The 14,403-nt window shown below is 42.2% G+C and overlaps 1 protein-coding gene across 3 annotated transcripts in view; it reads right to left on the minus strand.

Moving 5' to 3' along the window:
* The window catches only part of LOC108934339 (rap guanine nucleotide exchange factor 6-like), a 79,174-nt gene extending 65,159 nt beyond the window's left edge, over positions 1 to 14,015 (minus strand). For all 3 annotated transcript variants that reach the window (XM_018751982.2, XM_018751983.2, XM_018751980.2), the window contains exon 1: positions 13,680 to 14,015. In XM_018751982.2, the coding sequence (XP_018607498.1) occupies positions 13,680 to 13,751 (72 nt within the window). In that variant the 5' untranslated portion in view covers positions 13,752 to 14,015. The remainder of the gene's footprint in view (positions 1 to 13,679) is intronic.
* Between the last annotated feature and the right edge of the window lie 388 nt (positions 14,016 to 14,403).

A 14,403-nucleotide genomic window follows, 5' to 3' on the forward strand; every position in this document is an offset into this window, starting at 1 on the left:
AAACACAAAGCACTCTGGGTAAATACTGCATCAGATACATGAGCCCAGAAAAAGTCCAGACTTGCACATCCTCAGGAGTTGAGTGACCCCTGACAAGCCACCAACAGCAACTAGTAGCAGGTAGTTCGTGTTGGAGATGTATTTTGTACATTTCCAGGTATGCCACTGTATGTTTACAGATGTGAGCATTCCACTTATACACAGTTTACTTGAGTAAAACACATTTGAGAAAAGACTGAAAGAACGTGACAGCCTAAACAATGGTGTTTGACATAAATGGGCACTGTTGTTGAGCAGCACATGTGGTCACCCAACACTGTAAAGTATATACACAAGTTAAATTTGTAAGAAATGTGCTATGTCCCCTGCTAGAGAAACTGTTGGTTGACCAGAAAATAAATCCCATCCATCGGTTTTCCAATACAATCCACTTTCATTGTCAGTGCGGTTTTCATCCGTATTATTCGTATCCACTAAATACAACTAGCAAAAATTGCAGGGTTGCAGATGCAATGCCTTACAAATCCACTATGTGTGCTGTAAGAATACCCTGAAAACTGGCTAAAGTGAAAAAGGCTATGGGTACCTTTTCCAAGCTGCACTTACACTCAACATCCATGTATTGGACATCTTTACAGCAGAGGCATACTTTGACAAACCATACAGCTTAGCTCAGGAAATACTGTATAGAAGCAAATTTTTGCCACATCTGCAAACAAACTGTCTAGGAAAAGGTTAAACATATATCAACTAGTGCAATAGAAACACAAATACAATGACAGCTACAATTCCACCTCATACACCCCCCCCCAAAACACTCATCTTTGCTGTCATATGCCAGTTCTTAGCTTCCTCCTCACTGAATGCTCCTTCCAACAATGTGACCTGTTAAAAGCTTAATTTTATCTTTAAAGACAAAAAAAAAAAAAAATCTGCACTGACAGGATTGATAATGATCAATGTTACACATTTATTTCTGTTATTATGGACAGAATGTAGTATATTGGCAAAGGACATTACCTTAAAGGCTTAAGGAATCCCCCTCAAACCCACCCCTTTTGCTATAGCATCCAGTACAACTACTCAGCTGTATAAATAGATATTATGTGGTCGAGAAACCATTGTAATTGTCCTCATTTAAATAAATGAAACCAGCTTAAGAGATTCACCCAACAGAAAATTAAAGAATCAATGATGTATTAAGCAAAATTTGAGCAATTACAGATTAAACTGACATTTTCAAAATATGAATGGTCAACTCAGGAGCAGGAATCTTTTTTATGCAGTTACCAGTATGGCAAAGTCAGTGAGCACATATGCCAAATAAGCTGATTTTAAAAAACACAAATGCCAGTATTCTGGAAGGAGAGCTGCTACCCTGGCCTTGGGCAGAATGAATCTCAGTCCTAACTGAAAACTTTCTAAGCGCACGCATGCACGCACACAGAAACCGCTTGTCTTCAACGGGGTCGCAGCAACCCGGAGCCTAACCCAGAAGCACAGGGTGCAAGGCCAGAGCAGGAGGGGACACACCCAGAACGTGGCGCCAGTCCATCGCAAGGCACCCCAAGCAGGACTCAAACCCCAGACCCACCAGAGAGCAGGCACAGGCAAAATCCGCTGCACCACCACCACACCCCTGGCTTATCACACTGTTGTTAGAAATTACTTATGCTTTATGTTAAAGGAAGCGCAGTTTAGGCTAAAGCAAGTTTTTAGGGATGAAGCACAAGTGTATTAAGCCACAAAAAAAAAAAAAAAAAGTTAGTAATAAGCTCCTACTTTAACAAGACTTTATTTAGGAGGTTGGGATCCACAGAATTAATACAAGAAATAACTGCAAGGCACCAGCACTAAATTTCATTCTTTATTTTATAAAAATGTCTAGATGTTGGGGAAATGTTGCAATTTTCTTGGACGCTGATCCAAAGCAAAAGCGATTTGACCAACTGGATTTTGATGAGTCCGGTTTCCAGACTTTCTAGTTTTAGAGCTGGCCTTTTTCCAGTGGAAAGCAGGACTATTTTTAGATATGATCTAACATTATACAAAAAGGGCCTTGAAAAGTGTTGATTTGTTTTGAGGAGTCTCAGCTAAGCGGACTTTATGAAAACATGCCGTTGGCGCAATGGAAAGTAAAACAAGCCTCTACTGGCACACACTATGCTGCTGTATGCTAGACCCGCTATTTACCAAACCAGAGCAGATAACACCAATGTTTCTGAGTTGGAGGTGTACATTTGGGTCACCATGGAGATAAAATTCTGCATTACATAATATTTTTTCATCTGCAGCCTCATCTAGGTTATATTACATTGTGACCTTATAATGGGGTGTTCTAGTATGTGGGAAAACTGTGCCAAGTTTTCAAAGAAATGGCTGTGCTGCAACATAAATCATACACTGTTCACATGATCCAAGATCATGTGCAGAGTTTCACAATTAGCTCCTAAGTTAATGCAGAAGTACAGGACTGACAAGTGAAAGACGATTTGCTCATCAACTTTCCTACTGTGCAGAGTCTGCATGTTCTCCCCACCTCTGTGTGGGTTTCTTCTGGGTGTTCTCTTCCTCCCACAGTTCAAAGACGTGGGTCAGGTCACCTGCTGACTACATCGCCATAACTGTGTCTGACTCATGAAGGACTGCAGTACCATCCAAGGTGAACCCTGCCGCATGCCCTGTGCTTTCAGGATAGGCTCTGGATCACCATAGCTTAACGACAAACTACTAATAAATCCAAGTTTAAGTAAATTTATAAAAGAAAACAGATCTAGTAATGCAAGTTGTGGAACTGTGGCAACATAGCTGCAGTTTAAGGAGGTGACCTTTTACTTAGTCTGCAGTGGAAAACATGGAGGGGAGGGGGGTCCCTACTTTGTTTGAAGAGAACCCTATGGTTGTTGGGAGATGCGTCAATGGCAGCAATAGTGCTCTAAGCGTTTCCATAGAAAGCAGATGTTTCGGTGAACATCCTGCCAATCTTGTGGCTTGTGGGCTTGGAGCTGCTGAGTACAGATGCTGAGACCTACAGAACGTGACTCGTAATTGCACAGAGAAACAATGTGCAGAAGTGTTGCCAAGGCTGCAAAGAATTCCGTTCACACAGAGTTGTTGTGTTTTCACAAGTGTCAGTGCTCCCGCTTTCCTGCAGGCAAGGGATGGCTGGCCACCTCAACAAGTAGCTACTAGGCGTAAGGCTGGAGGGGACACACCCAGGACGGGACGCCAGTCCGTCACAAGGCACTCCAAGCGGGACTCAAACCCCAGACCCACCGAAGAGCAGGATCCGGCCAAACCAGCTGCCTCACCGCACCCCCTCTTCATTTAGCAAACACTTTTCTCCAAAGCGATGTACATTTCACAGAAAATACAATTTGTGCATTACATTAGGAGAAAGAGAGACATAGTTGCAGACATGTCATTCTTAAGTACAGTTAGTTTTTCCACTATATGCACCAATGTTCATTACACAAGTAGCTGCATAAAACTTTAGAATATTAACAACTCCTGATCACCTTCCTAGTATTTTTTTAAGATACACATAAAGAGGTATTATATTCAGATATTGCAACACTCACAAAAATTTATGTATGTGCTCCTTCCCAACTAGACTGCCTCACTGGACCTGAGATCACATATAAACAGTAAGAATGTCACAGAAGAAAGGAAATTCTTATTTTAAAAAAATTCAAAAACAATGTGAAAAGACAAGAGAGGTTAAAAGGGGAAAAGGCAGCTATGCATCTAAAGACAATAGCCTTTTTTAGAGGCATGTTTGCCTCCCCAGTGTCTTTAGTATTTTTCCAAAAAAAAAAAAAAAAGTTGTTGCATGGAACTGATAAATTATCCAGACTGACAGACCTGATGATCATCTGTACCAATCTGGCACCCATAGGCATATCAGCAAGGAAGAACAGACATACAAAATCTCACATTACATCCACTATCAATTAATTCTGCAAAAATGTATTTGTTTACAGCAGTCACCCTCAACATATGTTTACAACTTGAGTTATTTCTGTAGTAGCATTAGCAAGATCAGAAATTAAAAGGATGTTTGTTCCAAAACAACACACCACTGCAGGCCACAGACATGATGGCTGAACTGCTCCAGTCTACTCCCTACTGTAAAACTGCCATTACATCTGTCAGCATGTCTAAGGGTGAAATTTAAGCTTCTGGTTAAATAAGAAATAAGAATGTTGCACAATCAGACCTAACTACAGACTCCGGAATGTGCTTGTTCATTGAAGAGCAGCGCACCAAACTACATTTAAAAGGAATGAAGCCTCAAACCATGAGCCTGTAGCACATACTCAGAGCCATGCTGAGGAACAAGGGGTGTCTCCTTCAGAGAGGGGAGGCCTCAACAACAAACCAAGCTTTTTACTGACTTGAACACTAACACAACATGATTAGGAGGATAAATTACCTATTTGTTACAGATATGTCTGTTCAAGTGGGAGGGGGGGGATTGTACTGTAAAACAGTGTTATGGGAGGTTAACCGTTAGTGATTTTATAAATAACTCAGCTTACTTGTGTGTATGGATCAACTCATTCATACGATAATAAAAATATGAAAACCAACTGCAAAATACAGAAGAAAAATAGGCTGAAACAAAAACAATGGTAACTTTTCAGGGAACCAACACCTCTCCACAGTCCCCACACACTCTCCACAACATTCTTCACAACTACTAATCGATCATTCCAAGGGTGGGCTTGTGAGGGCTGGCTGGAATTCCTCAGAAGGCCGCGGCCCACATGCAGCATTCTTGCCGCACGCGTCAACAGAGACGTCAGTGTTCCGCATGTCTGCTCCGGTCAGGCCTCATTCCTCAGCCTTGGTGAGCAAGGGAGGTGTGGTGCCCGAATTGAAATGAACCACGCTGCCTCTTTTGTGTCAGCCCGCAAATTCTTTCAGTGCTGCCCTCTGGACCCAAACATCCCCCTTCTCTGAGAAACCGTGGGTATAACTCATGTCACAGAAAGTGCTCTGACAAAGCTCCCAAAGAATGCAGGGTCAGGATAATTCTTCCTAAATGTGTTTTTTTCGCAACAAAAAGAAATGAACGCTATTTCCGATTCATTGTTTGGTCTGCAAGGCAAGAATGAGAGGAAGCACGGAAAGGAGCTGCTTTATGTTATACATTGTGTGCTGTGAAGTGTGATGCAGCTTTTCCTGAAAGGAACTGCATGATAACTGAACACCCACAGATCCCCCTAAACAGCTGCTCCTTGGACAAAAAAAGGATCTTTGGGGAAAAATCCTACAGTCCAATTATTTAAGCTAAACGAAAGTATGTCTAAAACTCACTGAAGAGTTTTTCCATCTTTCTGCAGGGTGGAAGATGCGGCAATGAAGGAACCTCCACCTCTTGTTTCAACAATAGAGGTAACAGTTTATCTCCAAGTAAATTTGTTCACCAATTATCAGTACTTGTTCAGTGCGAGGTTAGAGAGCTCAGATGAGACTGGAGCCATTTCAAATTCTTGTTTAGAGAGACAGGTTTTTTTTTTTTTTTTATATATATATAAAGACCCAAATGGCCCTACTGCTACCCTCTTTACAGGACCTGATTATAGTGGTCCAGGGTCTATCCTGGAAGTAGGTGAATAGTGTGAGGCAAGGTACACTAGTCCATTACAAGAGCAATCTCACTCACACACACACACACACACACACACACACACACACACACTACAGGTACTTCGGAGTCACCAATGCACTTGAAATTTCTTTGGATTGAAGAAGCAATCTGTAGCATGCATGGGAAATACAGGAGAACATGTAAACTCAGACTGAGGATGGAATTCAACCCACACCCAAACGCTCAGCCCACGATACATGAGGCACCAGCACAATCTGCTGCACCACCATGTTGCCCTGAGCTAAATGTTTCTATCAAGAATTCCATGTAATCAAACAGCATCACCTCAATGTAGAAAATGTAAAACAATTTAAGTAGTAGTAACTAGGAAGCACAACTGCTCATCTAACTACTTACAGAGTATAGTATGTAGGAGCTGTGCTCACATGTATAGCCTGAACTTAGCAAATTTTAGGTACCCGCGAAGATCAAACTGGAATGTAAATCTACTGCCCTGGCTTGAACCAGGAATGGCGTTTCCCCTAAAATGTTGGAATGCACACCAACAATTACTGGTATTTTCTTAGGTCCTACCTTAATACCACACACCCAGTACTGTTCATGTGCTTTGACTAACAGAATCACCTTTGATATTTACTCTACAACAGCTTAGGAACCAGCACATAAAGGCTTGTGCAGTGTTTAAGTCTACTTCAAGAGTAGTAGAGAAGTAAGAAAGGAAACAGTCTAGGAAGCAAGGTAAAAGGTAGGTACTGCAGAAATACCTTGTAAGAATATTAAGGCCTGGGCGAGCTTTAAGACCGTACAAGGACCATGGATTGCAAGTTTCAGTTTCGTATCCAGTCTCCTATCTAATAGATCTGCGCTAACTAGGTTTCCTTTATCTGGACTTCAGGGATTTTATCAGCTCCATGAAGCGGTCTGAGGTTTCATTTACGCAAAGTGCTTTTTTCTTAATTCTCCCAATTCATTTATCTGTCTCTCCATAAAAAACTGTCACAGGTCAATACAACCAATGGGTCACAGACCACACCCAGCTGTACAGAGAAACTTCTACAATGATTACTGACCTTAGATCATGGTGGTAAAGTTCTATCTACAACTTGTTTGAGCGGGAGGACAGATAAGCTGAGTGTTCTGACGTCACATGTCAGTAACGTGATTTACACAAAGGTTACAGCCACTGTGCCCAGTCATGAGCAGGATGCCTATATACACTGCTGGATTTCATATAAACCCCCTGTTCAAAATGTATCTGATCAAATTACTAGTTATTTTCCTTTACCATTTATTCCTCCAAAACACAGGACAGTAACGCTGCATTTATAGAACACACCACTAAACAACTGTAATTTAAAATACAGATCGTGAAAAAAAAAAAAAAAAAAAAAAAGTATTAAGGAAGGATGTGTACACAGAGCTCACCAAGAATTATGTTTTAGACCTCTGACTAAACACATTCTCCTGCAGGTCAACTAAAAGTCAAACACAAATACTACAGTATGAAATAGTGGGCAGGGTTTTTTGTTATAAATAGCAAATATTAGCACATCATAAAGTCAACTATCAAATGTATCATTATATAAAGAAAAAATTTGGAACTCAATTTAAAAAGTGATTACTCTAACAACAACTGTAACCGAATGGTCTGATGGTCACTAATGGACCCATGTTAATAAAACTAAACTAAACTCCTTTTACCCTATTGTGCATTCAGAGCAATGCAGTCAGGATATGAAGCGCTAAAATTGCAGAACAGGAGCAGGAAAAGGAAATCTGCCCAGTCAAAGGGAACAGATCACATCACCTTGTTTAACCTTTCATACAAACACACTTTTGAAATCATTTCATGCTCTGACAATATTTTTACTGAGCTTCAGGTAATAAGTGCTTTTTGGGTAGTACACATTTTAGAAACTGATTTAAATTGAACAACTTGTTGTTTCCTTTCCAAATGCAATCTGAACTCTACTACAACTAGAAGTGAACGGGATTTGAAAGAGCTGAGCAAAGAAGCCTTTTTAATGTCAATTAAATACTATACTCCGAGTACTGGTCTTCACTGATGGAATGTCCCTTTAGGTCTCATACACAATGCTCTAAGTTAACATCTCTCCAAACCACAGGAAGATGCTCAACACCAAGCATGCAAACTAGACCCCCCTAGACATGCTGGCATTCTGCCACGTCAAAGTGAACCACTCAGGTTACAACTGGAACTTAACTGATTCTTTCAATTTTACCAGAGTGTCTTTCTATGTTTGGTTTTGACACACTAATTAGTACTGTCAGTTATAACATACTTGCACAAGTAATTTACAAGATGTTGTGAGGCTGAAGTATGCAACTATAAAACATATTCCATTACTGCATGTAACATTTTGAACAATATCTTTGGGACCTTAATATGATTTGCATTCCTTGCATAATGGTGAAAATTTAAGTTTCCAAAAAGCAAAAACACAGTGTATAGTATTAGCTACTGCAATGAATACATGATAAAATCCTTGTTCTTCAGCTTTGTGATCATTTAGGCTAATAAATCCATATTTTAAGTTCAATACTACTCCATTCTCTTTTATAAATCAGAATTATTAAATGACTTGCCAGTAAAGTTTAACAAGTCAACAGAAAAATTAAGCAGACGGCCTTGTAATCTGTTCAGTTGCCAGTTCATGTCCCATTCCTCACTGCTGCTGTAATATTACTGAACAGGGTATTTACTCTGAATTGTTTCAGAAATACACAAGTTTTATAAAACAGTCAAACATATTAGAAGTTGGGATAAAATCATCATCTACAAAAAATAAATCGCAACACTACCAAAAATACCAAAGTACTCCACCAAACACTTGCACTAATTTTTAATGCACAGAACCACCTTTTTACAGGTTCACTTCAAGGAAGAACAAAAGTAATCTCACACTCGGCATTTTTGCTTTGCTGCAAAGTGATGTACAACGATTACGGAGCACTTAGTCACTCTGGATAAGGGTGTCAGCTAACAGTGCTAGATCCATTGCACTAAACACTACAATCATTCACGTACATACTGCAGCGCGCGCACACACACACACACACACACACACACACACACACACACACACACACACACACACACACACGTTAACCTGAAACATCTTTGTACTCTGTGAGGAAATCGGAGCACCGAGAAGAAGTCAACCCAAAAACGTTGGGACCATGCAAACGCCACAAAGATGGAGCAGGGATCAAACGAACATTGAACTGAACAGCTCAATCTCCTCTCGATACCAGACTTACCTGCTGCGCCACTGTGGTCTTGCCTGCAGTTTTTTCTACTGATTTCACTGTTCTTTCTGCATTAAAGGTTTAACTAATTCGTAAACTAAGTTCAACTGATTTTCCTCCCCATCGGTCACTTCACACTTGGCAGCCAAATGTTGCAAGTCTGCATGAAAGGTCAGTCAGACAAGGCCAAGTTCATGCCCAAAAACAAATCAAAAACAGATGCCACCCTTGGTCCCCCTACCTGGACACTCCCTGAGCCTGAGCTGCGCTTTGATACCCTACCCATGAAAATCACAGAGACAAAACACAGCCTTGGCAGATTGACCTAATGCAGAGAATACAAACACCGCTCCTTCTGTGCTCATACAGGGATCAAACCGCACACATCAACAGTCCCGGTACCCTATATTCCTGTAGTACCTCCCACAGCACAAGGGACACCATCGTATCCCTTTTCCAAGTCCACAAACATACGGAGACCTAATTAACACTTTCCCATGCTCTCTAAACTGTCCCAAAAGAGAAGTGCTGGTCCACTGTTCCACAACCATGACGGAATCTGTATTTTTCCTTCTGAAACTGAGGCTGAGCTATTGGGTGGAGCCTCCTTTCCAGGACCCTGGTATAGACTTTGCCAGAAGATGAGGTTGGTTGGAACATACCCTCTGGTCAACCCCCCACCTTCTTTTTTTTTTTTTTGGAAAATCTAGTGATGACTACTTCAGTTTGCCAGTCCAAAGGAACCTCACGTCATCTTCCATGCAACACTGAACAGGCTGGTGAGGCACATTCCCCACACTGTCCATTGCTTAACATCTCAGGATGAATCTCACCCACCTCCCACCTTTGTATCCATTTTTTGTGAACATTTAAGTGTATGACAATTACCAGGAAAAAAGGGGCTAAATGAGTGCAGATAAACAGCCACAGTGTTCTGGAGTAACAAAGGAAAATAGCCTTGTATTGTGATAATGAATGTCAACGACTGAAGTAACCATTCGTTGCTTGGTTATTTGGTCCGATTCACATTACCAACAGTTTTTCAGCAGCATATTACCTTCATAATGTGGGTAAAGACTATAGTTCTGAAGTTCTACAAGCCAACTTTATATATTTATATATATTTTTATATTCAATTCTGAGAGTTGCATGAAACTAGAAGAAGCCAAAGCAGTAACAAAATGCAACCAGTGTCAGAGCTGGTTGTAAGATATGAAAAGGAAATGATTTTGCCTCAGGGATTACAGAAACTGCTGGAAAAGGGACATATATCAGGTTAAATGAATAGCTCTGCAATCCTTATGTGGAATTCAAAAGTTAAACTGGTGGCAGAACGAGCATATTGAGTACTTCAACTGCTGAGGGCAATGACCACGTTTAACTGATGGGAAGCGTTGAACAAACACTACATTTTTCTTTTTCCCCGTATTTCTTGCTAAAAATGTGTGTGTGTGAATTGTACTTTATTATTGTCTTAGACTGTATTCAGGTAATGGGTCACAGACCGCACCCAACTACTCCAGAGAAAGTTCTACAATGATTATTATTGACCTCAGATCATGGCAAAGGTCTGTCTACAACTTATTTCTGAGCAGGAGGAGAGATAAGCTGAATGTTTTGACGTCACATGTCAGTAACATGAGTTACACATTAGTTACAGCCACTGTGCTCAGTCATGAGTAGGATATGTGTACACACTGCTAGATTTCATATCAACCCCCTGCTCTGATTTATCTGACTAAATTAGTAGTTATTTTCCTTTACCATTTATTCTCCCCCATGTTTAACTGACAAGAAGTGTTGAACAAAGAATAGTAAAAGTTTGAAATTATTTCCATATATTTCAGTCTTGCCAAAAATGTATATGTTGAACTGCACTTTATTATGGTCCTGCTTAGACTGCTTAAACCAGGGTATCAAATGATTTTTGCCTTTTAATTGCTGGTTTCCTCAGAGAATGTGAATACCTAGGTACTGAAAAGACAGACTCTTCTTTATAACCTACAGTGTTAATACGATGAATAATTATAACTATGGTACACGCACACAGAGTCCAAAACCGCTTATCCCGATCGAGGTCACAGTAAACCCAATGCCTAACCTGGCAACACAGGGTGCAAGGCTAGAGGGGACACACCCATGATGGAACGCCAGTCCGCTGCAAGGCATCCCAAGCAGGACTTGAACCCCAGACCCGACAGAGAGGACCCAGTCAAGCCTGCCACGCCACCGCGCCCCCCATAACCATGATAGTGCATTTTAATTTTCTCAGTTTGATAATTCAATTATTCATGATACACTCAAAAATGAAAACACTGCTTGAGAAACTATGTACAATTTACAGATTAAACAATGTTGGCTATACACATGAACTGCTGTAGTAAAGAAAATCCTCAGAAATTAGATGATACACAACTATGCCTCATTAACAAATAACTGAAGTAGTATAATATAGGAAAGTGGTTGTAATATGGGGGACATATATAGAAATACTGTATATGTTTCCAAGTCAAGCAAGACAAAGCTATTTCATGCTTGATTTTAAGAAAGCCACTTTCCCCTCTTCATCAGTACACTACTGCCTTTGCAAACATCCGCCTGGCCAGCATTCAAACAGAATTGTGAACTAAAAATCAGTGCACAAGGCTAACCCATTGTACTCACAAGTACAAAGTGGGCACTTACAAAGGTTCTTAATCCTCCGCATTTACATTTGTACAAAGAGCGGCGCAACAAACTGCCAGCCATGCAAGGCATACAGTGATTTACGGAGTCTACAGCAGAAATTCTGAGTTCTGGCTCTAAAGATTTTATGCCCCTAAAACTTGTCTATTTCCAACTGAAATATCTAAAGAGGTTTTCATCTAATCTTGTGATACAGGTAGAAGCTCGGAGGTTCTCAGTTCCGGGTCCGTTGTGGTGGAATGACCTTCCCTTGTCACTCAGAACTGCGGAAACTGTCTATATTCAAGAAGGGTCTGAAAACTCACCTTTTCCAGATCCACTTTGCCCAGGATCTCTCCAGCTCATTTACGGTGTAGCTGTTCACGTATCGTAACTCCATGAGCATCCCCAGATACAACCTTTATTCAGCCACTACTCTGGCATTGTACTTGCTTATTTGTGTATCTTATATTTTAAAAAAATTAAAAAAAGGTGGGAGGGTATCAGGATTTGTCTATCCTGTGTTATGCACCTATTCGAACGATGAACCTCGGTGCACCAAGTGGTAGGCAATAAACTAGGTCTACTTGAGACTTTCATGTCTGCAGCTATGTCTCCTCGTCTTAATGCATAAATTGTACTTTTGCTGAGATGTAGGTCGCTGGAGGCTGTCAATGTTTCTTGCTTCAAACGTATTTATTTAGAGGACTGTTACGCAGTGTTTGTCAACTGATCCCAGTTTATCCACTGCTGTCAAGATAGTCAGAAACAAATTATTCTTTTTTAAAACTTCAAGTTTACACAACTTCAACAAATTAGTTTCTGTTCCAAATGTTTTCAGACACCTTAGTATCAATCATTTTGGGTTCAGACAGTTCCTGTATCATGATACAGTGTATTGAAGAACCCCAATGCATGAATGCTAACCTTTCATTACACTGACTCCGTTGTTTCCACAACAGTTAAATAAAACATCATCTTATGAGAGAGACTGGGGGCCTAAGAAGTAAATCCAAAGAGTTCAAGTGAACATAAGCCTGGGGAAGAACTAATATAACTTCTACATCATCATCATGCCAACCAGAGCAGAGAGTCGAGCCAAGAGCTAAATCTGTCAGTCCACGACAAGACAAGTTTAGACCCCGAACGGACCTAATATCTCCATAACATTTTTTTTACTCGGTATCCGTCATATCAAACGCACAAAGCAAAAAAAAGAAAGAGGGGAAAAAAGTCGTCACCTCGAGCCCTCCATAATACCTGCCATCTGTCACCGTCCGCGCGACGGAACGATGGAGCGGCAGCTCCTCGCGGACACTGACTGCAGCGCGTGCCCTCGCGCCGCGCTGGAGCGCAGTCGCAGAGCAGGGACACTGCGCGCGCGGGAGGGAAGACTCTTTGCATAGGAGGAATGAAAGAGGAGCCGCCGGAGCATCAGGGTCAGCCGGGCTTCGAGGGCAGCCCTTCGTGAACGCCTAGTTTCTGGATTTATACCTGCAATTTACACTCGTATATCCGAGCACAGCAGAGTATACAGTATTAGTACCCCACCACACACACAGCAGGGTCCCGGTAATGCGTCCTTAGTTTGAAACTTTGCTTCGTCAGAAGCGCTTTTCGGTCCATAGCGTCGTGTAGCTCTAGCTGAGCCTGGGACTGTGGAGCTCAGCTTCAGACTCAGAGTCTGTCACCTATAAATCTAGACTTAAACCCGACCTGCGTTATTTGTCAGGGCTGTGAAGTAGTAAAAAGACAAAGATTAAACGCTCATAACTTAATAAAGAGACCAAAGGTAGAAAGTTTAAACTTTTTTCCGTCAGACTGTCGTTCTGAGGTAACTAAACCTCGGACTGAGAGAAGTACAGGACTCAGGAGCCGAGCAGGGCAGCTCACCGCGCCGCGGACGGCAGAGCACCACACTGACTCTTCTGCACCAACACACACAGCTTTTAACAGCCGCAGGGCACACTCTCCCTTCCTGTAAGTTACTCGATATCTCCAGTATTACTTATAATAGAGCACAAATGTCAGGTAAGCGCTTCTGTAACTCACGCCGGGGGCACAGCTGGAGCAGCGAGCTCGAGTTAGCCGCCGCTGGCCCGCCGGAGTCAGTGCGGCGGACCCTCACCTCCTGTGTCCGCAGCGCCGGCGGCTTCTTCAGCGCTTGTTTGAATGAGATGTCCGTATTATAGGCACTCATCTTGCCTTGAGTTCCAAGAACCACTTCTCAAAGAGTCAAAGTGCGATCCTCCGGCAAAAGTGCAAATTGTCGCCGCGAAGCGCCCGTCCGGTGGCTGCTCTCTCGCCCCGGCCACTCACTGCCAGGCATGGATTCACAGCCACAGTGATTCCCGGCGCGGCTCACCACTCGGGGAAGTCCAGCGGCGCGCCGAGCACATCCTCACATAATTATCCTCGGCGGACTACTACGAACGCTGAGCAGGATCCATTTTGGACAGAAGGGGGGGAGAAAAAAAAAAAAAAAAAGTTCTTCTTGGGCAACTCCAGACACTTGCCGTCTGCTGGGAGACGCGGAGCGCCCGGCGGGCTGTGCTGCTAGGTAACTAATAAATTGCGCATTGGAGCGCTGCCGCGCGGTGCTCCTCGAGCCGGACTCGCGCGCATACAGATACACCCACGGCTCTCCCGTGCGCGCCCCCCTCTCGTCGCGCGCTGGCAAAACAACGGTATAACACCACACAGCAGAGACGAATTGATAGCCCTCATGTATGAGTAACGTAACGATGCTGCCCTCGTCTTCTGACCCCGTCACGTGCACTGGTGTCGTCTCCTTCACACTTGGTTTGCTTATGAAACACTTGTTCAGTTGTCCTGTAAACATTCAGCCCCAG

Source organism: Scleropages formosus, chromosome 4, assembly GCF_900964775.1.
Source record: "Scleropages formosus chromosome 4, fSclFor1.1, whole genome shotgun sequence".
NCBI classification, from domain to species: domain Eukaryota; kingdom Metazoa; phylum Chordata; class Actinopteri; order Osteoglossiformes; family Osteoglossidae; genus Scleropages; species Scleropages formosus.